Source organism: Delphinapterus leucas, chromosome 8 (genome assembly GCF_059928025.1).
Source record: "Delphinapterus leucas isolate spDelLeu-1000000601 "Yukka" chromosome 8, BTC_Dleu_Yukka2, whole genome shotgun sequence".
NCBI lineage: Eukaryota > Metazoa > Chordata > Mammalia > Artiodactyla > Monodontidae > Delphinapterus > Delphinapterus leucas.
The window spans coordinates 44,551,702-44,575,318 of NC_143136.1; the positions used below are offsets into that span (position 1 = coordinate 44,551,702).

Here is a 23,617-nt window from a genome sequence, read left to right on the forward strand (position 1 = left end):
AAAGCTGAAGGCTTTTCTCTAGGATCAGGAACAAGACGAGGATGCCCACTCTTGCCACTTTCATTCAACATAGTATTGGAAGTCCTAGGCACAGTAGTCAGAGAAGAAAAATAAAAGGAATTCAAACTGGAAAGGAAGAAGTAACACTGTCACTGTTTGCATATGACATGATACTACATGTAGAAAACCCTAAAGACTCCATCAAGAAACTGTTAGAACTAATAAACCAATTCAGCAAAGTTGCAGTATGCAAAAATCTGTTTCGTTTCTTTATACTAATAATGAACTATCAGAAAGAGAAATTAAGAAAATAATCCCATTTATAATTGCATCAAAAAGAATAACATACCTAGGAATAAATTTAACCAAGGAGGTGAAAGACCAATATATTAAAAACTACAGGACATTAATGAAAGAAATTGAAGACACAAATAAATGGAAACATATTCCATGCTCATTTGAAAGAATTAATATTGTTAAAATGTCCATACTACACAAAGCAATATAAAAAATTCAATGCAATCCATACCAAAATTCCAATGGTATTTTTCACAAAAATAGAACAAACAATTTTAAAATTTATATGGAACTACAAAAGACCCTGAATATCCAAAGCGATCTTGAGAAAGAAGAACAAAGCTGGAGGCATCATGCTTCCTGATTTCAAACTATATTACAAAGATTAGTAATTAAAACAGTATGGTATTGGCATAAAAACAGACACATAGATCAATGAAACAGAATAGCCCAGAAATAAACCTACACATATATGGCCAATTAACTTATGATGAAGGAGCCAAAAATATAACAATGGGGAAAGAACCATCTCTTGAAAAAATGGTGTTGGAAAAATTGGACAGTCATATGCAAAAGAATGATACTGAATCACTAACTTACACCATACACAAAAATTAACTCAAAATGGATTAAAGACTTGGACATAAGACCTGAAACCATAAAACTCCTAGAAGAAAACACAGGCAATAAGCTCCTTGACACAGGTCTTGGCAATACTTTTTGAATCTGGTACCAAATGTAAAAAGTAACAATAGCAAATATAAACAAGTGGGACCACATCAAACTAAACAAGTGGAACCATATCAAAGCTTCTGAACAGCAAAGAAAACTATCAACAAAATTAAAAGGCACCCTATTCAGTGTGAGAAAATAATTGCAAATCATATATCTGATAAGAGGCTAATACCCAAAATATACAAAAAACACAACTCAACAGCAAAAAAGAAAAAAAATCTGATAAAAAATCTGTAGAAATCTAGAAAAATGGTACAGATGAACCTATTTGCAAAGCAGAAATAGGGACACAAACGTAGAGAACAGACATATGACACCGAGGCAGGGAAAGGGAGGGTGGAATGAACTGGGAGATTGGGATTGACATATATACACTGCTATGTATAAAACAGATGACTAATGAGAACCTGCTGTATAGCACAGGGAATTCTACTCAGTGCTTTGTGGTGACCTAAATGGGAAGGAAATCCAAAAAAGAGGGGATATATGTATACATATAGCTGATTCACTTCGCTGTACAGCAGAAACTAGCACAACACTGTGAAACAACTATACCCCAATTCAAGAAAAATTAAAAATAAAAAATGGGCAGAAGATCTGAATGGACGTTTTTCCAAAGAAGACATAGAGATGGCCAACAGGTACATGAAAAGATGATCTATGTCATTAACCATCAGGTAAATGCAAGTCAAAACCACAATGAGATGTCACCTCACACTTGTTAAAATGGCTATTACCAAAAAGACAAAAAGAAATAGCAGGTGTTGGCAAGAATGTGGAGAAAAAGGAATCCTTGTGCATTGTTGGTGAGAATGTTAACTGATACAGCTGCTGTGGAAAACCATAAGAAGGTTTCTCAAAACATTAAAACTAGAATTACCATGTGATCTAGCAATTCTACTTCTGGGTATTTACATGAAGAAAATGAAAACACTAATTCGAAAAGATACATGTACTCCTATGTTCATTGCAGCATTATTTACAATAGCCAAGATATGGAAACAATCTAAGTGTCCATCAATGGATGAATGGATAAAGAAGATGTGGTATATATAAATACAATGGAGTATTATTCAGCCATAAAGAAGAATGAAATCTTGCTATTTGAGACAACCATGGATGGACATGGAGAACATTATGTTAAGTGAAATAAATCAGACAGAGAAAGACAAATAACGTATGATGTTTCTTACATGTGTAATCTTAAAACAAAAAACCAAGCCCATGGACACAGAGAACCAATGGTTGTTGCAAGAGGCAAGGGGCTGGGGATTGAAGATATGTATGAACTTTTTCTTTAGTTTAAATAAATTAAATTTAAAAAATTTTAAAGTACACTTAACATAACATAACCTGTGATGAAAGAATGTAAAAATATTTCATGTAACATAGGAAATGTGAAAAAAAAACCATGCAAACAAGAAAACTTCCCCACTCCCACATCCCAGCTCAACTGCAATTTTCTTCATGAAGCTGATCACCCTTGCTGTTGTGATTTTTCTTTATTCTGAACCACCCCTGCATTTTCATTCCTTTCATTTAGCATTCATTCTAACAGAGTTATGTGTGGACTATTCTTTTAACTGACTACATGTTCCTAAGGAGGAGATTATGTTTTTATTTAATTTTGAATCCCTGTGTATTGAGTTTCCCAGGGTGTTTCTGATAGATGTCTGGTAAAAACTGAGTGAATGAATATGTCTTTACATGTCACTAAAATCATTTTTTATTAAAGAAATAAAGCCCCCTTAAGAAGCTATTGTGGGGAACAATATCTAGACAAATCATGGCATGAATCTAAGATACAAGAAAAGTTAATATTCAGTAAAGAACATTAATCTATTTCTCACTCATAGTTTGATCCCATGGATAGGTGACAGTATCGACTGGTGAGAATGGGAAATTCTAGTGATTATGTGGAAGAGCTGAAAATCAGATCTATAAATAAACAATCCTCTAAATCAATATTATCCCTAATCTCAAAGGCATGATCATAAAACATGACTCAAATATGTTATTTAATACTAGAACATTTTAATGAAAATAAGATGCTAGACATTACATGAGTAAGTTATAATAAAAAACCTAGACTGCAATATTATTTATGTGAAAATTTCAGATGAATCTGCAACCTCTACACTGATCATTTTCTGCAAGATCAACATGACATTTCAGTAATAACACTCAAGTTGGCATAACGTAAATGTTCTGTTTATCTACCTCTGCATAACAAACCTCAAAACTTTGTGGTTTGACAATTTATCTTTCATGGTTCTGGGGGTTGATAAGCTCAGCTGGGCAGTTCTCACTTGGGGTACCTCAAATAATAAGATGGCAGCTGAGGCTAGAGTTGTCTAAAGGAGTCTCCACTCAACATCTGGCACCTGAGCTAGGATGGCTGAACAACTAGAAACCCATTAGTCAGGCATTTCTTTCTCCACACGGCCTCTTCACCTGGCTACCTTGTACTTTTTTACATAATGGCAGACTCAGGGTAGGCTGACTTCTTATGAGGTGACTGACCTTCCCAGAGAAAGGTTCAAGAGAGCCAGGAGGAAAGTTGCAAGGCGTCTATGACTTCGCCTTGGAAGGCATATAGCCTCACTTCTGTTATAATCTAATTAATGATCAAAGTAATCAAAAACTAGCCCAGATTCAAGGGAATGGAGGAGTGGACTCCACCTCTTAATGAGGGGATGTCTTGTGTGTATAAGAAGGGAACAGTTGATGGTGGTCACTTTGAAACCAATATTTGGAGAATATAGTTGACCCTTGAACAACATAGGTTTGAATTGTGCAGGCCCACTTTTTTGGGACTTTTTTTCAATAAACATACCTTAGTATTAGCAGGTTCCACATGTATGGAAACAGAGGGCCCACTATGGGACTTGAGCATCCATGGATGCTCCATGGTGGTGCATCCCCCCTGCACCACCCCCTGCCCCATGGATACCAAGGGACAACTGTATATAGAATGGGACAACTTTATAAAGAATGATGTTCCAAAAGACATCCTCAGTCTGTCTTCCCAACAAGAATGGAGAGCCATTAACACACTCAATTCTGATTATTTGACTTGCAGCACGTTTGGATTAAAAACATACCTGTATTCTATTGCAAGAATCTAGCATTTGGCCAAAAATTATGTGCACTCTTCTTAACCCAAGTATGGTTCCTGAACCAGCAGCACCTGGGAACTTGTCAGAAATGCAGACTATTAGACCCTACCTCAGACCTACTCAATCAGACATGTATTTTAATAAGATGCCTAGGAGATTCATATGCACATTAAAATTTGAGAAGTGCTGACTTAGGCCATACTCATATATAGTCGTCCCTCGGTATCCGTGGGGGATTATTTCCAGGACTCCCCACAGATCCCAAAATCCAAGAAGATGCTCAAGTCCCTTACAAAAAATGGCATAGTATTTGCATATAAACTATACAGATCTTCCTGTATATTTTAGATCAACTCTAGATTACTTATAATATCTAATACCATGTAAATACTTTGTAATAGTTGGAAGTACAATGTAAATGAGATGTAAATCGTTGCTGGTGTATGGCAAATTCAAGTTTTGCTTTTTGGAACTTTCTGGAATTTTTTTTCCCGAATATTTTTGATCCATGCTTGATTGAGTCTGCAGATGTGGAACCTGTGGATACTGAGGGTTGACTGTACTAGTATACACAGAGTAGCCTCAAACTTGTCATCTGAAGAAACCTAGGAAACATGGGGTACTCTTCTTCACCTTTGCGGACAGAGAAGGATTGTATATTTCATTTGGGTTTTAAATGGAAAAAATAGCTAAAACTTGATTGCTCCTATAAAATCTTTGACAAGTTAGAAACCGCATGTGTGAAGGTTTGTGTTTTAACCTTGCTTTTATCTGGGACATCAAGGATCTCACTATGTATGGGGGAAATTTTTTGATTTATGAGTTTTTTATATGACTAGGGAAGCTAAGAAGAAAAGACCAAAAAAAGTGCAAAGGACTTTGAAATAGATAATAAGTACATTATACACATGTAGTTATTTACACGTAAAGACACATGGAAAAAATTTTCACTATTATTATTAGCGAAATACTTAAAATATTTTTTTAGGCAGGATAGCATCATAGTTTTGTCATAGATAAAACGAAAGCAAATTTAGAAACAAAAAAGTTGTTTTTAAAGAAATAAAGTTAACTTTTGAAAACATACCATTTTCTTCCAAAAATACGTTCAATCCATTCACAGTTTCTTGCCTGTTCTTCTTAATTCATCATTCATTCCTATGATCTAAATTACAAAACATAATTAAAATGCCTATGAGAAAGTTCTTAAAAATCAAATAAGTTCAACATTAAAGATAATTTAAAATTTTCCAGCCATTACTTTATCTTGTTAAGCATCTGTCATGTTATCTAGAAAATTACATATGAATATTTAAGTCATTTATAGATAAAACTATTTCATTTAAGGTATAACTAGAAACTTTAGGTTGGTTTCCAAATGGCACTTATACAAGCCTAGATTAAAATTTAAGCACCGGATTTAACAATTTTTTTAAAAGATACTGAATTTGAGTAAGGAACACAAAAGGATTAGCCGAAATTATACTGACTTCTTATATAGACAAGAAAGGCAAATGACTCTACATTCTTCCAGTAATCTATTATCACCACAAATTAGCCAAATGGAGAGAGACCTCATTTTCTACTTTAATTCTATTATGGCATTATCCTAGAGAATCTAAACTGAAGACCACCACAAGGCTATGAGGGCCTCAATAACTATCAAATAGACTTTCTCTATTTGTTACCACAGAGTCAATTATCTCTTTTTGTTTGGATCACTCACATTGTCTGAATTCTCAAGTAGCCTGCTTTCTTTATCTGCTTTTAACTTGGCTAAAGTATTCTCTAAACCTTAATGTGTACTTCCCTGCTGAAAAACTTTATTGGCTTCCCACAGTCCTTGGGATAAAATCTACAAAATACTTAGAGGCCTATGAGACCCTTTATGATCAAGGTACTGCCTATCATTCTACTCCAATCTCCATTTACTTCTCAAGATACAGCAATGTAGAATTCCTTGCACTCACCAAGGCACTGGCACATGCTATTCCTCCTGCCTGAAATACCTTTCTTTTCTTTCTCCTCCTGGATAATCCTTAACCTTAAGATTCAACTTGCTAGCTTCTTCCATAGGTTTCTCAAAGGCAGTGGGTGGCCCTCTACACTTCTGTACTACATACTATTGATACATAGTCTCATAACACTTATATTACATTGCAATAATTTTTCTCAACTGGAGGGCAAGGAATGTCTTTTCTCTGTATTGTGTTCAGCGCTGAGTGTGGCACTCAATAAATGTCACTGAATAAACAAAGAAATGAATATACAACTAAAATAGAGATGAGGGAGTTATAGTGATTCTGAGTCCAATTTGAGTAGGGTGGAAGAAATCTACTCCCCAACCCCCACTGATTAGTTTAAAAGATTTTATGGGGAAAAATGGACCTCTTCAGAAGTAGTTAAATACGGTCAATAGTAATACAGTGATAATTAACTGAAAATAGGTCATTCCAGGTCCTGCTAATGAATATTCATGACACAATAGGGAAAAACAAAATTACAGAATGTTAGAAATAACTGTGCACTTCAGGGTCAGGTTCAGCATCTTCATTGCAGAGATGAAAAAATATGGGCTAAATGAAATGGACTTGAGATTGTTAGGGGAACTCTGATATAGGATAGGGCAGTGGTTCTACTATGGCTCAAAGTTGAAAACTACTGAAACAGGATTTTAAAAACTAGAAAAAGTTTTACATTAATTTGCAGTCGCTTAAGGAGGAATTAAAAAGTGTGATTAAAAAAATAAGCAAGTAGGGCTTCCCTGGTGGTGCAGTGGTTAAGAATCTGCCTGCCAATCTAGGGGACACAGGTTCGAGCCCTGGTCCAGGAAGATCCCACATGCCGCAGAGCAACTAAGCCCATCTGCCACAACTACTGAGCCTGTGCTCTAGAGCCTGTGAGCCACAACAACTGAGCCCACGTGCCACAACTGCTGAAGCCTGTGCACCTACAGCCCGTGCTCCACAACAAGAGAAGCCACCACAATGAGAAGCCTGCACACCACAATAAAGAGTCGCTGAAACTAGAGAAAGTCCATGTGAAGCAATGAAGACCCAACACAGCCAAAAATAAATAAATAAAATATAAATAAATAAAAACAAAAACGAGCAAAATACCTGAATAGACATTAAAAAAAAAAAAAGCCAGCAGAGAAAACAATCTCAAGGCAGAAGTGGAGAGTGCTCAGTACTGTGTTGTTAGCATTACTGAAAACAATGAAGGTTTTGAAGATTAAAAATGTTTAGGGCTTCCCTGGTGGCGCAGTGGTTGAGAGACCGCCTGCCGATGCAGGGTACACAGGTTCATGCCCCAGTCCAGGAAGATCCCACATGCTGCGGAGCGGCTGGGCCCGTGAGCCATGGCCGCTGAGCCTGCGCGTCTGGAGCCTGTGCTCCACAACGGGAGAGGCCACAGCGGTGAAAGGCCCGCATACCACAAAAAAAAAAAAAAAAAAAAATGTTTAAAGCTTGGGTGAGATCAACCAAACAATCTAGAATAAATTAATAGGTCACTTAATTATTCATGTTTATGAAGAGAAGTAACTGACAATCTTGAGTCACTTTTTCTATTTGGTTTTGCAATAAAATGTATGATTTTTCTTTCAGTACTTACCCTTCTTTGTTTTGTTTATGGTAATATCAACATTTGAAGTGGAACTGGTAAAGTACTAGATCAGCTGTGGGTACTCAGGCAACTCACAGTTAAGTATTCTGGGTTCTATTTTCTCATCTGTAAAACTGTTTGGATTATATCACCTCAAAGATTCTTTTTAGCAACTATGAATCCAAGAACACTGGTTTGCCAAAATTAATATAGAATTGATTTCAAGAACAAGTCTAGTTCACTTAAATACCTTAATATCATTATTGGTATTTTTAATTTGCTTGGCAACGTCGGTTTTTTTTTAGCAACTATGAATCCAAGAACACTGGTTTGCCAAAATTAATATAGAATTGATTTCAAGAACAAGTCTAGTTCACTTAAATACCTTAATATCATTATTGGTATTTTTAATTTGCTTGGCAACGTCGGTTTTTAAGTTAGTGAGTCACCTTGGGTCTCCAATAAATAGATCATATTTACATTCTTAGTTAAGAAACATAGGCTGCAGTGGAAAGGCCTATAATTCCTGCAGTCTGAAGCCACAAAATGTGGATAACATCATCGAGAATCAAACAGCCAATGAAAATAACAACAAAAATCTATCCACCTGAATTCAGGTCTAACACTTTTCAGTACGTTAAATATCTGAAACCTCGTAGGCACTGCGAGACCACACACGGTGGGACCACACAAGGTGAAAGGTCCATCCAAAGGGGACTTCAGGCCTCACCACCGCATGTGTTCGACGTCACCCCTGTCCTATGGCCGAGGGTGGAATGCTAAGCAAGGCCCTTGGGTCTCAAGAGCACTTTGGGAGGATCAAACCTTAAGAATCCTCCCTCTTCCCGGCCAAGCCGTAACCTAGCGAGAAAAACGGGCAATTTGGGAGGCTTTCCTTTCCCTCCAGATCTCCTCGCATCGCCCTTAATCCCCACCATCAGCTTCCCAATCTGCAGCGGCCGTTACCTCCATCCTAGGAGCCAGAGCTTCGCAGACGCTTCCGCCTCCTCCAGCCATTTTGTCCCGTGGTTGGCGACGGCAGCACCTACTGCTGCCAATGCTGCTGCTGCGGCTGCCGCCGCCGCCGCTGCCGTCAGGGCCTATGGGGGATGGGGAGGGTGGTGCGTGGGGGCGGGACTTCCGCGCCCTCTTCGGGAGCCAGGAGGCGGGGCCTCAGCAGAGCTGGCCCCGATCCTGCCCACCAGACTCAGTAAATTGCAGCTCAAAGTTGATCTAGTATTGCTTAGAGTGGCATCAGGGGCCGCTTTATAATTTTCTTCTTTTCCCAAATACTTCGTAGACTCTAATGAATAGGGCCTGCTTCTCATGGCAAGCAATGAACGTGGTAAGGAACACGAGCTCTGGGATTGGAGACTCAATAGTACCTACAATCCTAAATCTGATGTGAACATTAATGAGATCATACAAGGTAAGTGCACAGTGGATCTAGTGAACAAGTGATAAATACCTGCTGTCATAATTACTACCTTGACCTGATAGAATCCAGGACTGGAAAGAAAACGCAAAATGAGTTTATTCATCTAAGAAGCCATTGTAGGACCTCTTAATAGATTACGTCGGCTGGAAAATGACTCCAAAATTTTGCTTAGGATTGGTACAAAGGATGATGTAAATTTTGTCTTTCTCAGTATCTCTCTGAACTTCTCTTTCCTCAATTTACCCAGTAAATTAAAAAGGATTACCCCCAGAAAGGTCTTCCAGAGAGGGGCCCCAAGTTATTAAAGGGATTAATGGGGGAAAAAACCTCTAGTATTTGGGTGGTTGGAAACAGGACAATGTTAGGAAAAAAGTCCTGGCTACAGGTATAAATTATCACTATTTGTACCTCTTAACACAAGTGTCTTAAGAATTTTAAAATTCTCCTTGAAAACTACAGGTGGTGTGAATGTGGGGACACTGTATCCTGTATATTATTTTATATAACAAATATATTCACTAAAAATCATGTTTCAACTTTTTGTAAATTAAGTACTTTGGTGCACTTGTGGGATGTTTTTTTATTTAATTTTTTTATAATTTTCTTTTAACATCTTGGGATCTGGTTTTTGAAAGGACACATGCACAATGAACACTCAATCTAAATTTTGTTAAAAATCTGGATCTTCCTATGTTCTGACAAATTTTAATCCCAGAGCCCAATAATTTCCATATAAGAGACAGCAACTTCTCAACTGTTACTCCCAAATAGAGGTAAATAGCAGGGTTTTTGAAGCTATGTTTTATCTTCTTTCTCTGAATTTCATTTTCTTACTTTTTCCCCACTCCCTCTCAATCCTACTTTACACAAGATTGATAACTTCTGCCATATATACCAGTTGAGTCTGTGATTCTCCCTGCACAGGACTGACCCATTGTATTAGATCAGGCTGCCATAACAAAATACTATAGACTCGTGGCTTAAAAGCACAACAGACATTTTTTCATAGTTCCAGAGGCTAGAAGTCCAAGGTCAAGGGGCTGACATGGTTGGTTTCTGGTGAGAGCTCTATTCCTGGATTACAGAGTGCCACTTTTTCTCTCTGTCCTCACATGGCAGCTGGGGCAGAGTGGTGGTGGTGGTGGTGGTGGGGATGGGGGGGTGGGAGAAGAAGAGAGAATGGGCAAACTCTCTGTTATTTCTTCTTATAAGGGCACTAATCCCACCATGAGGGCACCACCTCATGACTTCATCTAAACCAAATTACCTCTCCAAAAGGCCCATCTCCAAATACCATCACACTGGGGGCTAGCGCTTCAATGTACAAGTCTGGAGGATACAATTAGATCCATAGAACCTAGCAAATCAACCACCCAAGAATAGTAAGTATTTTTCAATTTGGAGTTTACAACCAATAATTATTATGAAGGCTGGTTCTTGAGAATAAAATGAATAGTCTATATTAGTTTATTTAAGATTTTTACAGTTTTGGAAAATTTTTTCAGTATACAAACAGGCCAGTGAATCCTTACTTATAAAACAACCATTTGACACGATAGTACAAAGACAGTTTGAAACCCAACTCATATTATTTTATGACCATATCGATTTCAATAGTAACAAATTTTCTTAAACATATTTAATCATGTAGCTTCTGGGAGATGGGTTAAATGATGAAAAAATGGGCGACCATGAACACAGCCTTTAATTTCATTTCCAAATTGGTGCTTCATTCTGTAGATAATATCCTGGATGTCCTCTTTTGATAAGTACATGGGTAACTGTCTAGACAGACGCACTGCTTCTCCCTGTGGAGAGAAAGCCATACATTTTACTGTGATATACCCTGAAGCAGAAAACAGGTTTTTACTGGCAAGGAGTAAGACAGAAAATTGATTATATTCTTTTATTATTTACTCACTCAACAAATATTTATTAAACACCAATTATGTGCTAGTCACTGCTGTAGGTTCTAGGAATACAGCAGAGAACAAGACAAACAAGATCCTTGCTCTTCTAAAACTGACATTCTAGTGCAGAGAAGCAGAAAGATAAAAATACAAAGACAATTTCAGCGACTAATAGTGCACAAAATTAAACTGGGCAACGTGATAGAGAGTGATTGTGTGATTAGGAAAAGCTTCCTCCAGGTGACAATTAAGCTTCAATTTAAGGAACTATGATGCAAAGATGATGGGGAAAGAAAAGCATTTCAGACAGAGGGAACAGAAAGAACTGAATGGTCAATGTGGGAGCAGCAGAGTTACTAAAGTGAAGAGATGAACAAGAAAAGGAGTTAGGCAGGGGCCCCATCACCCTTTGGGACAGGGTAAGCAATTTGGGTATTAATCTGAATGCACAGGGAAGTAACCAGAGGGTTTTTAAGCAAAAGCCTGACATTTGTTTCACATTTTAAAACAATCAGTCTGGCTACTTTGTGCAGTATGGCTTGAGGCAGGTCAAGAAGAGAAGCAGGAGTCTTGCAGGCAATCACTGCAGTCCTGGTGAGAGCTGTTTTTAAAAATTAATTAATTATATATATATATTTTTTTTTATTGAGTGTAACATACAATATTATGTAAGTTACAGGTGTACAATATAGTATTCATAATTTTTAAAGGTTACACTTCATTTACAGTTACTATAAAACCTGGCTATATTCCCTGTGTTGTACAGTATATCCTTGTAGCTTATTTTATAAGCTAATCATTAATCCCCTACTCCTATATTGCCTCTATATTACCTCTCCCCACTGGTAACCACTCAATTGTTCTTTATATCTGTGAGACTGTTTCTTTTTTATTATATTCACTGGTTTGTTGTATTTTTTAGATTCCACATACAGGTAATATCATACAGTATTTGTCTTTCTCTGTCTGACTTATTTCACTTAGCATAATACCCTCCAAGCCCACCCATGTTGTTGCAAATTTTCCTTCTTTTTTATAGCTGAGTAGTATTCCATTGAATATATACCATATGATAACCTCAACAGATGCAGAAAAAACTCTTGACAAAATTCAACATCCATTTATGATAAAAACTCTCTAGAAAGTAGGCACAGAGGGAACATATATCAACATAATAAAGCCCATTTATGACAAACCCACAGCCAACATCATACTCAATGGTGAAAAGCTGAAAGCATTTCCTCTACCATCAGGAACAAGACAAGGTTGCCCACTCTCACCATTTTTATTCAACACAGTATTGAAAGTTGTAGCCACAGCAATCAGATAAGAAAAATAATAAAAGGAATCCAAATTGGAAAGGAAGAAGTAAAACTGTCACTGTTTGCAGATGACATGATGCTATACATAGAAAATTCTAAAGATGCCACCAGAAAACTACTAGAGCTCATCATGAATTCAGCAAATTTGCAGAATACTAAATTAATATACAGAAATCTGTTGCATTTCTATACACTATCAGAAAGAGAAATTAAGGACATAACCCCATTTACCATTGCATCAAAAAGAGTAAAATACCTAGGAGTACACCTACCTGTACTTGGAAAACTATGACACTAATCTAAGAAACTGAAGATGACACAAACAGATAGAAAGATATACCATGTTCTTGGATTGAAAGAATAGTTAAAATGAACATACTACTCAAGGCAATCTATGGATTCAATGCAATCTCTGGTGAGTTTTTGACTAGGGAGATAGTAGTGGAGATGGAGGGAATTATAAAAGACTCCTGACATGAGTTGGAGGTAAAGTCAAGACTTGCTGATGGACTGGTTATGAAGGATGCAGAATCAAGGATAATTTTTGGTATGGTAGTGCTGTTTTCTGAGATAGGGAAGACTGACAGTTTGGGGGTAAAATAGCATTAGTGAAGTTGGCTTGTTTTAAGATTTATTTTTTTCAAAAATTGTTTTACTTCAAAGATCCTGAATGCTAACATTCTAACCACATACTCTCTCCCATTATCTTTCAGATCATCCTGCTTCCTTTATTCCAACTAAATCTATTCTTCTTCTTCACTTTGACCTTTAATCTCCTCAATCCTTCCTAATTCTCCTGGCCCACAAGCACCCTTCTGTCATCTTTCTGTACTTCAGGTGTGAATAGTTAGTGAGGCATTAAAGATACTATCTCTAGCTTCGCTTCCTGCATTCCCTCTAGATTCCAACTAGAATCTAAGGGCAGGTTCTTACTAGAATCTAATTCATCTTTATATCCCTCTAGGATTAAACAGTTTCTTATGTATAATATGTGTTCAAATTTCGTTACTCACCCTTTTTTTCTTACACCATATTCCTCTTGCTAATCCTTACACTTGAATAAATTCTACCGAGCATTGTTGGAGAATCACAAAACTCGCTGGCTGGATCCAATACCAATATTAGCTCTTATGAGCCTTTAATGTCATTTGAATATCCTATTCTTCTCTAATCAACCTTCTCTTGAAGTACCTGCAGATCTTATTTTCACATCGTTTCCAATATACTCAAATCCTCAAGTGCCTCCCCAGCCTCTTCACTCTCAGCAGATAACCTCTCCTATTTCATTACCACATATATCATACATGACTTCTCTCAAGTTTACCTCAAAATATTTTAACTTTCACTTTAAAGCTCTCCCCTCGTCTGCTCTTGATTCAGAGAATGGTTTCACCTCTCTAAAGCTTATATTGTTAACTCATCTCCCTTCCTGCCTCTTCTGGAACATCTGCTCTTCAATCTTTTACTGTAAGACTTTTTCAGTGAATTCAATACAAACATGTTCTCTTTTTGTCCCTTCACCACCATGTAACTTGCTGCCTACACTTTTCACCACTGCTCCCACTCTTTCACTATCACTACTACTTTTCCGTTATGGCTCTCTTGTAGGATGTAACTGCCATCTAGCAGCCACACCTGCTGGTCTTCTAGCAACTATACCCTATAGAGAATGTGATACTACTTATTTATTTTTAAGTTTCTTTCCTCCCTTGACTTGTATATCCACTCCTCCCTTGATTCTTTTTTTTACTCTTCTATCGTTATCTTCGATTCATCTTATTCAGCTTGACCGTCAATGGAAGCATAACTATGGTTCTGACAGAAGTTCTCTTTTTTCCTTAGACTATCTTCCCTAAGAATCACATCCACTATTGCCTTAACATATGAGAGGTACAGTATTAGTAAAAGTATTTGTAACTAATCCCAACCATTTTTTCCTCTTATTTCTGAAATCTTACTTCTTCCCATGTTGTTCTTCGATACACAAAACACTACCCACAACTCCCTCAACCTTTATTTAGTTTATACCAACTCCTTCACAAGAAAAGTTTCAGGTCCCTAGAAACTATCAGTGTTGAATTGCCTCCACAATAGGTTGGCAAGTTCCATAGGACAAACCTCTTGAAGTATTCACAGAATGCTACTGACTATAATCTTCAGGAAGGGTAAAGAATGGACTTTCCTGTTGAGGAAATCTGACCCTCAGAATTCACGGCCCACCATGATCACAGTCTAAACAAAAATGACTCATTTTTTAAAAGGAAGAAAATAAACTTTATTATAAAGTTCAAAATAACACGAGTCAACCTTGAGGTACAGAACCTCAATACAGAGACAATCACTATTGTTTTACCACCAAATGCCCAACACTTGGACATTTAAAACTTTATAACCTGCCTCCATCCTCTATTACTTTTGAATTTATTTCTTAATCCACTTTTACTTCTCATTTGTGGTAGATACTGCTAGAAAATGAAAATTTCCATTTATTCAATAATCTACATTTTTCATTCCCCCTCCCCTCTTTTGCTCTTGAAGAGATCACGGCTTAAAATCACATTACAGTTCTTTTTAGACAAGTGTTTGGTATCAAGGTGGAGCAATTTTGAATCCCTTCTAAACAAAACAAAACAAAACAAAAAACTTCACAAAGTGTCTCATGCATAAGGCTCTTACTCAATATGTATTCAAGAAATAATGTTATAGTAAGGATCCATGATAGAGTTTACCACAACCAGTCCATGATGTGAAACTTTTAATGGAGTTTTTTTTTTTAAATAGTATTTCCTCTTGCAAACAGATAATAAGCCTTATAGAAACTTTACTATTTTGAAACCATTTACTATTTTATTAAGGAAAAGTTAAGTATCTTAAAACCTAGACAATCTACATAAGCTAATAATGCATACCTCTAAATAACTTATCACTTTGCGAGGTCTACATTCATAAACTTCCTTTGCATTTTTGTTTAATATAGCGTTAAGAATTTCTTTTAAATCCATCACTCCATAGAATGGAAGACAATTAGCCATTCCTTCTATTTCCAAGTAGTTTTCAGCAATGGAAACTCCTAAAGGAAAAAAATAAATAAAACCACATATATAGTTAGTTTTGTTTAAACTATATTCCAGAAAATGTCTATTAAAGACAAAATCACTGTTAAAATATTTAGTTAACCTTCATTAGAATTTAATAGAGTCAGGAAAAAGTTTTGTTCCTTAGTTGAAGAACAAATAATAATTTCGCATAGGATTTCACATTCACATTAAGTCGTAAGTGCTCAAGTGCTTTACATCATTTAATTTAATCTCAGTTACTGTTGTTCTGTTCCCTCCATTTATTTAGAACATTTCTTACTTTGGAGAGAAAATGGAGCCCCATTATTATTTATTAAAATAAAACTGGTTTAAATGTTTTAACAACTGCTGCTGTTCAAATTCTAGCCTACTGGTTTAATATCTAAAAACCTGAATTATTTCTATGATTAGTTTAACTTAACAGGTTATTATAAAAATACTCACATAGTAACTTATTTTCTTCCAGCTTTATTGAGATATATTTGACATATAACACTGTGTAAGTTTACGGTGTACAAAGTGTTGATAAACACACATATAAACTACAAAATGATTACCACTATAGTAACTTATTAATATATTAGCAATTTGAGGAAATGAAATACTAATGTTTATTTTACTAGAATAGTGTTTAAATCTGACATATTATCTATTATTTAAACTAAATAATTTAGTGATTAAAATAAAACTAAAAAGTAGCAACATGAGTGGATATATAATGGGGTAAAATATCCATAACAGCATATATTCCCAAGCATCAAATTTGGCTTTAGAATGCATTTTATGATTTCAGAAAATAGCAGAAATTTGTTTTCTTTGGTTATATCTGTGTAACAGTGTTCTTAATATTGGAGACCACAAAATGTTACCTATAAGTACCTATAAGTAAAAAAACAAACAAAAAAAAGAGACAGTCCCATGTTGGTAAGTGGTAGCTATCAATGGAAAAATTTTAAAAGAGGAGTGATGTAGCTTGAAGAGTTTCAGGTCCTGAGATGTCAACGACCCTATTTCTAACCTGTTCCCAGTTACAGACTAGTTCCTTGACCTGAATGGCAGATGAACTGGTGGTATACTAAACAGAGAAGGCATCCTAATGTTATTCCCTGGAAACAACTGGAGAATAATATAAGAAATACATAATCAAGTGTTAAGGGGTAAAATACAGAGCTCAGTGAAGGAAGACAAAATGAGAGTTTGAGCAACCAGGGGAACTTAAATGGGACTTGAAACAGGGTTTAGATAGGCAAAGAGGAAGTAGCAGAATATTCCAGTTCACATCTTTTTATACAGATAGTAAAATTTATCAGTCAAGAGACTTTTCACTATTGCTGCTTCTATACCATTTACAGTATGATTTGACTGAAAAGTCTAATACTGTCTACATGAATGCTGGAAAATTATACACATTTCACAGAATTATTTGTGGATATGGGTAAAAAATATATGGCAAAAAACAAGGAAACGGAGCAATATTTTAATATCTGTGCTTGCAAAATTTAGATATGGAAAACTTAGAGACATTTGGAATCACGTTCAAGAAGTTTCCATAAAATTCTGTGAAATGCTTCCCAATTTCCCGAAAATACTTCAATAAGTGGTTTGACAAGTTTTCAGTTCCTAAAATGTGTAATTCTTATTGATACAGAACAAAAGCTATTCTCATTAACAAGCAAAGTTCTTAGGGTCACATTCAGAATCTTTTTCCATAAAGCCACATGTATTCTTCCTCTTTCAAGTGCTTTTATCTAAAGATGTTTTATGACAACTGGCAAACTGCTGATCAAAAGTTAGTCCAATACAACAAAACTCTCACTAAAAGACGGAGAAATGGTCTTTAAGAAAACATGACATAAAAATTAATGAATGAAAAGATGGTTTTAAAAAAATGAAGAAAAAAAACGAATGCCTTTAACTTGATCTGTTACTGAGAAGAGAAATAATGCTGATGATAATCGAAGTAAAGTTAATTCCGATCAAATCAAGTCAGTTCGCAGATGACTGGCTTATTCATTTCCATATCTTTGGTACCATGCAAAGTACCTGGAATTTACAGGACTTAAAAACATTCTCTACAAGCTGAGAGCTGAAAGCATCTGTGACACAGAAACTTACTGGGTAACTCAAAAACAAGCATGCTCTTGGAACAGGCAGGGTAGTTATTCTAACTTAAAAAAAATTGTTGTGATAACATCTTTCATGAAAAAAAAAAGTACCTGCCACCAATGCCACATAGTTAATTAGGAAAATAGATTAAGAAAAAAACATCTTGCTACACACACACACACACACACACATAAACTCCTTGCTTCACACTTCAAATAAATTTTTAAAACGTAAGTCCTGAGGATGAAAGATTTCTAGGAGGACCAAAAAAATGACTACAAGTCAGTTCAGGTCAGAAAGGGGATGCTGGAAGAAAAGAGAATATCTGAACACATACCATTGCCAAGTACTATGCTGATTTACCTAAGTACCTAGTTTAGTGCTAATAACTTCATGAAGTAAATACATCAATTTTAATAGGAAATCAACAAAAATTAGTTAAGAGTTGGTTTTAAAGGCAGATTGCTTGGGTTCATATCCTGGTTCTACCACTAGTCTGTACCCTTAGGCAAACTTAGTTTCTCCATGCCTCAATTTTTCTATTTATAAAAAATGGGCACAGTAACAGAACCACAGGGCTATTAGAAAGATCAAATGAATACATTAAATACTTAGACCACTGCCCTGCACATAATAATTATTAGTTGCTATTGATGAGGTAACACTGAGGCCAACTGACTTTCCCTACAACACGTGTTTTTAAATGGCAGAGGTGGGATTTGGACTAACTCTTCACTCCAAATCTAAATATCCAGGATTGAGGTTAGGAGGAAAGAAGTTCTGGGTAGGTTTTCTTAAAACTGCTAGTCAATAAAGTTAAAGTTTGGAACACCAAAGCATTTTCTGTATATATTCCATTTCATGGTTTTGTACATTGTTTTTACTTATTTTCTTTTCAGGTCTCAGTAAAACAATCCTCTAAAAATTTTCTACACTGTTTTGTTTTTGTACACTTTGGTCATGGCAAGTTTAGGGGAGGGTGGAGGAAGGGACAGTGGAATCACTCTTCCTGGTACCTTTGTGCTGCTTGATACCAGATGAAAGCAAAGTAATAGGACAAGACTGGCCTAGGTAGCTAGGGCAGAAGGCAGTTAAGTATGGAAACTATGAAAGAAGAGAGAAGGGGCCAGCCAGGAAAACCGAAGTCTCCTAGCCAGAAGAATTTTCTTTTTTCTCCCCACCTAGTGAATTTCCACAGTAAGCAAACAGTATTATGACAGGTTTTTTAGCAAAGCCATGGAATCAAATCATCCACTCTCCAAACAGTAAGACTGTTGATGCTACACATCTAATTGGCAAAACAAGTAAATGCTTTTAAAAAAGGAAAAGAGATGTTTCATTTTGTTAGTCAATTCTAGTACCCTACATGTCTATTTCTGCTTCATCATCTAAGGAGTATTTAATAATTTAGTTAGACACAGCAGGCAGTTTGCATATTGTGACAAAGGATGGCAAAAATTACAATTACTTGATTAGTTATGGAAATGCTAAAATACAAGGCAATGGACTGAAAGAGATGCTAAACTTGCTTGTTTCACGCAGAGGTGACCTTTCTGAAATATGACTGTTTTTACAAAGCTGACACTGTACTTTTGGTGAGACAAAAATATACCGTGATATCTGTAAATTACGAAACTCAAAAGTAACTTTTGGAACAAGACTTATTTTTCCAAGTCAGGAAGTATTAAACTGCATTATCATACCTGGTATCAATTTTATCTTGAAACCATTTGCTGTGAGACGAGGATCGGACAGGTAAGTTGATCCACTGTATCTTTGGTCATCTGCTGTCATTTTATGTAAAATCTCTAAATAATGAGATCCATTAAAAAGACTGAAAAAGAAATTATGGCCCTTTAACTTATTAAATACGTAAAGTGAAATAAGAGAATTTACGGAGAAAAGTTAATCCGACGGCCCTTTAAAAAGTGTTATTATCACTAACCAAAATACAAAGGTATAAGAGCCCTGTGAGAAACTTTACCTTTTTACATTTCTGTTAATACTTCGTAGACCTACCATATATACAGTGTACAGAAAGGAGGAAGAATAGACACAAAAGACAGTTTCTATCTTCTAGAATGTTAGTTAGTTTCACAAACTAAATGTGAAATTTAAAAAGTACTCTCTCTATAATACAAATGAAAACTTTATTTATAAATAACGCCATTTTATACCTTTATTTACAAAGACACATTGTCAAGTTATTGATGTAGCCCATCCTGTGTAATAGTCTATTGCTAGTCAAGGTTTCTTCAATAAGAAGATAAGCATGTATCTTTTTCTCCCAAGAACTTATAAAAGTAATTCAGGGCTTGGGAGAGATACCTCCAGTATACTATAGGCATGGTATGTTTGCCAAAGGTGGCATACACTGAGTGGTACTAGCCCTAAACAAAATTTTGAGGTGGCCAAAGATTATCTAGGGCACAAATTAATGTTTCATGCTGGTTTTAGGCTTGGTCAGGTGCTTCGTAACATGTTATTTACAGTAATGTGTCAGTTACAGTTGACACCTATGTAAATAAGGCACTGTTCTATATTCTATCCAGTGCAGGATGATGAGCTGCTACTTCATTAAAATCTTGTCCCCCTTGAAAATTAAATGAATAGATGATGTCTTTGCTTATCACCTCTGAAAGGCTGAGGACCCCACTGGCTATAAGAGCAGATATCATGGAGAGGAGAACTTTGGCTATATAGCAGATGTGCGCTGTCTGGTCTAACCCAACATTGAGAAGGTCAATCTGAGAGCCGGGGGTGGTGGTAGTGGTGGTGATAATGATATAGTATAGAAATTAGTGGTGCAGGGTCTACAGTTACTGTCAAGATTGGAATGCTGGATCCACTGCTTATATACTGACTGTATGAACCTTGGTAAGTTACTTAACATTCTGTGTTTCAGTTTCCTCGTTAAAATGTGGATACCTCTCATACGGTTATTGTGAAGATAAGATCATGAAAGCAAGGGGCTTAGTAAAGTTCCTATCATATAGTAAGAGCTCAATAAATATGAGCCATTATTGTTATTATTATTGAGCTCTTTGTATTTTATAATCTCTAAATTATATACTCCGTTGAGAGATAAACTACACAACCTGCATTAGAACTCTGACACGAAAATTGAGCCCAACCCATAATTACCTTCTTTATGACTCAGTTTTTAAAAACTTATATTATTAACTGTGATGGGGATGTCATATTTCAGAAGAAAGGTGAAAACAATTTTGAATTAAGCTTTGTTGCTGTCCATGTTCAAGTAAGAAAGATTTATTCTAAGGCCAGTATGGACCCCAAATAATAACTTTTATTTGTTTTTAGATAACAGAATGCCACAAAGAAGAATATTTTTAAAAACCCATAATTCATAAAGCACAAAAATATTTTTGAGATCTAAATGAAAATTTACGAATACCATTTAGAAAAGCAGTGGAGTATACAAATACACCCTAGCTCTTTTTAAGTGAAGAAAAAGAAAAGTACTATCAGATTTTTGAACTGTTTTAATTAAGCCTAAGGCTGTATTAATTCTTTTTAATTCTTTCTTTGACAGTTTCCTAGCCGGTCTTAAAAGAATACTGTAAAAGACACTGGGTTTTAATTACTGTGATTACTATTGCCTTAATTAAAAAGATAGCTTTATCAAATTTTTTTTGGTTCTGGCCTGTTTTTCTTTCTGGAGGCAGGGTCTTTAACACAAGGGTTTAAATACATTTTTAAAATGATTTCTGATTTATTCTTGGAAGTCTGAAACAGAATGTTGGCCTCCAAAACAAATTGTCATCTTTTTAATTTCAGGTTTTTATCTCCTTTGTCATAAATATAATTTCTTCTACCTATGTCAGACTAAAAAAGAAATATTAAGTACAAAAAAGTAAAATGTTAGTAGATTATTTAACAGTTATTTGTTTTTACAGAAAACAATTTGCTCACATAGGATATGAAAAGGAAATACCCCCATTTTACAATCTATCATAAAGTTAGTTCAGGCAACAGTCATCAATGGATAAAACCATTAGATGGAAAGGTTATCGGGGAACTTTAAGATGGAACATCAGGTTGTCAGCAGCTGAACCCAGTGATAAGTGCCTTTTGATGTGATGAAATATGAAGTACATAGCACCACCTATTAAGCAGTCTTACCAGAAAGTAGAATCTAAATCTATTCAATCCTCCTGAGCTAACTTCCATTTAAAAATGGGAGAGGGAAAGACAGGAATAAAGACGCAGACCTACTGGAGAACGGACTTGAGGATATGGGGAGGGGGAAGGGTGAGCTTTGACAGGGCGAGAGAGAGTCATGGACATATACACACTAACAAACGTAGTAAGGTAGATAGCTAGGGGGAAGCAGCCGCAAGGCACAGGGATATTAACTCGGTGCTTTGTGACAGCCTGGAGGGGTGGGATAGGGAGAGTGGGAGGGAGGGAGACGCAAGAGGGAAGACATATGGGAACATATGTATAACTGATTCACTTTGTTATAAAGCAGAAACTAACACACCATTGTAAAGCAATTATACCCCAATAAAGATGTTTAAAAAGAAAAAAAAATGGGAGAGGGGAAAACAAGTTAAACAGCATCACAAGAAAGCAAGAGAGACAAATAGAGACAATGGGATATTCCAATGAACAAGCAACTAAGAATCTACATTAATGGTGTGATATTAGAAGAGATTTAAAATACAAAGCAAAATGTAATGGTTGAACCTTGTTTAGATATAAATTAAACTTAATTTAAAAACTGTAAAAAGACATTCTGAGACAATGAGGAACAATTCCAAGGAGTTAGTATTGTGTAATGCATGAAAAAAGACATTGTGGCTAAGAAAATGGCCATTTTAGAGAGAAACATACTGAAAATTCTAAGGATGGGAATCATTCTAAATCCTTTAGCAAAAGGAAAAACATACATGTGTGTATGTATGTATGTATGTGTGTATATATATATATATATATATATATATATATATATACACCAAGGATAGACAGTAAATGTGGCAAAATCTTGATAATTGTTGATAAAGACATTCATTGAATAATTCTGTTTTGGTATATGTTTGAAATGTTAAAACAAAGAGTGCACAATGAAGAAGAGTCATGGCGATCCAATGTCAGGACTACCCTGGGGAAATCACTAATGTACAGGGGGGAACTGAGCTTGATATTTATTAACTGCAGAAGTAAACTACCTAGAATATTTTAAAATTATTTATTTAAAAGCTATTAAAAGCTATTAAATATTTGAAATCAAATTACAAAAATTTCTTTAAATAAATACCACTTTTCCCTGCTAGGAAACACTTTCAACTTTTTACCTTCAATTTCAATAAATGTTCTTAGAGTAAAAAAAATTATATTACTTCACCATACCTCTCTGTTAATATAATTGGCTTTTCGAGTGGCTCTGCAGGAAGTTTGTGATTCTCAAGAAGTCTTTTAAATAGGAGAGCTTCTTCCACTCTGTATGGATTTAATAACATTATCTCTGTTTTGGATGTAATTAGCCATGCATCAGGAAACTTGAGATTGTGGATCAAGTAAGATTCGTCCGTTTCTTCTAAGTCAAATTTCCTATGTTTATCAGAATTCTTTTTTAAGTTTTCCATAGAAAACGGGATCTGAACTTTTTTAATGTTTTGGGTTTTTTTTTCAATTTGGGACTGAAAGAGCTCATCAAGTTTTGGCTGATTAGATAATGAAGTTTTCAACTTGTTCTTCTGTGCCAAATTCCATGCGCTGGTGGGTTTTATCCTTTTTTTTCCATCTTTTAATGATACTTGCGACTCCTGTTCAATGGCTCTCTTGATTTGCCTATTGTATCTTTCCAAGTCTTTAGTAGCCTTCTCTTCATATCTATGAATAGAGATAAAAAAGAACTAATGAAGTCATAATGAGAAATACATTAACCATCCAAAGCAAATTTTATAAAAAATAAAGAGCTGGCATTCCAGGTTCAGTAACGACAAAGGAGTTCGTATTGGATTAACCCACCTTAATATAACCA

General features: G+C 35.6%; 1 protein-coding gene across 9 annotated transcripts in view; it reads right to left on the minus strand.

The window, feature by feature from the left end:
• Positions 1 to 10,629: 10,629 nt before the first annotated feature.
• PMS1 (PMS1 homolog 1, mismatch repair system component) overlaps positions 10,630 to 23,617 on the minus strand; it is a 98,489-nt gene continuing 85,501 nt past the window's right edge. For 6 of the 9 annotated variants that reach the window (XM_022567240.3, XM_022567244.2, XM_022567242.2 and 3 more), the window contains 4 exons: positions 22,984 to 23,466; positions 19,314 to 19,444; positions 15,337 to 15,497; positions 10,630 to 11,003 (listed from right to left, as the gene is read on the minus strand). In XM_022567240.3, the coding sequence (XP_022422948.1) occupies positions 10,839 to 11,003; positions 15,337 to 15,497; positions 19,314 to 19,444; positions 22,984 to 23,466 (940 nt within the window). In that variant the 3' untranslated portion in view covers positions 10,630 to 10,838. Of the gene's footprint in view, positions 11,004 to 15,336; positions 15,498 to 19,313; positions 19,445 to 22,983; positions 23,467 to 23,617 lie in introns of those variants that run through there. The other 3 variants (XR_002643698.2, XM_089916567.1, XM_089916568.1) reach the window with 3 other exon arrangements.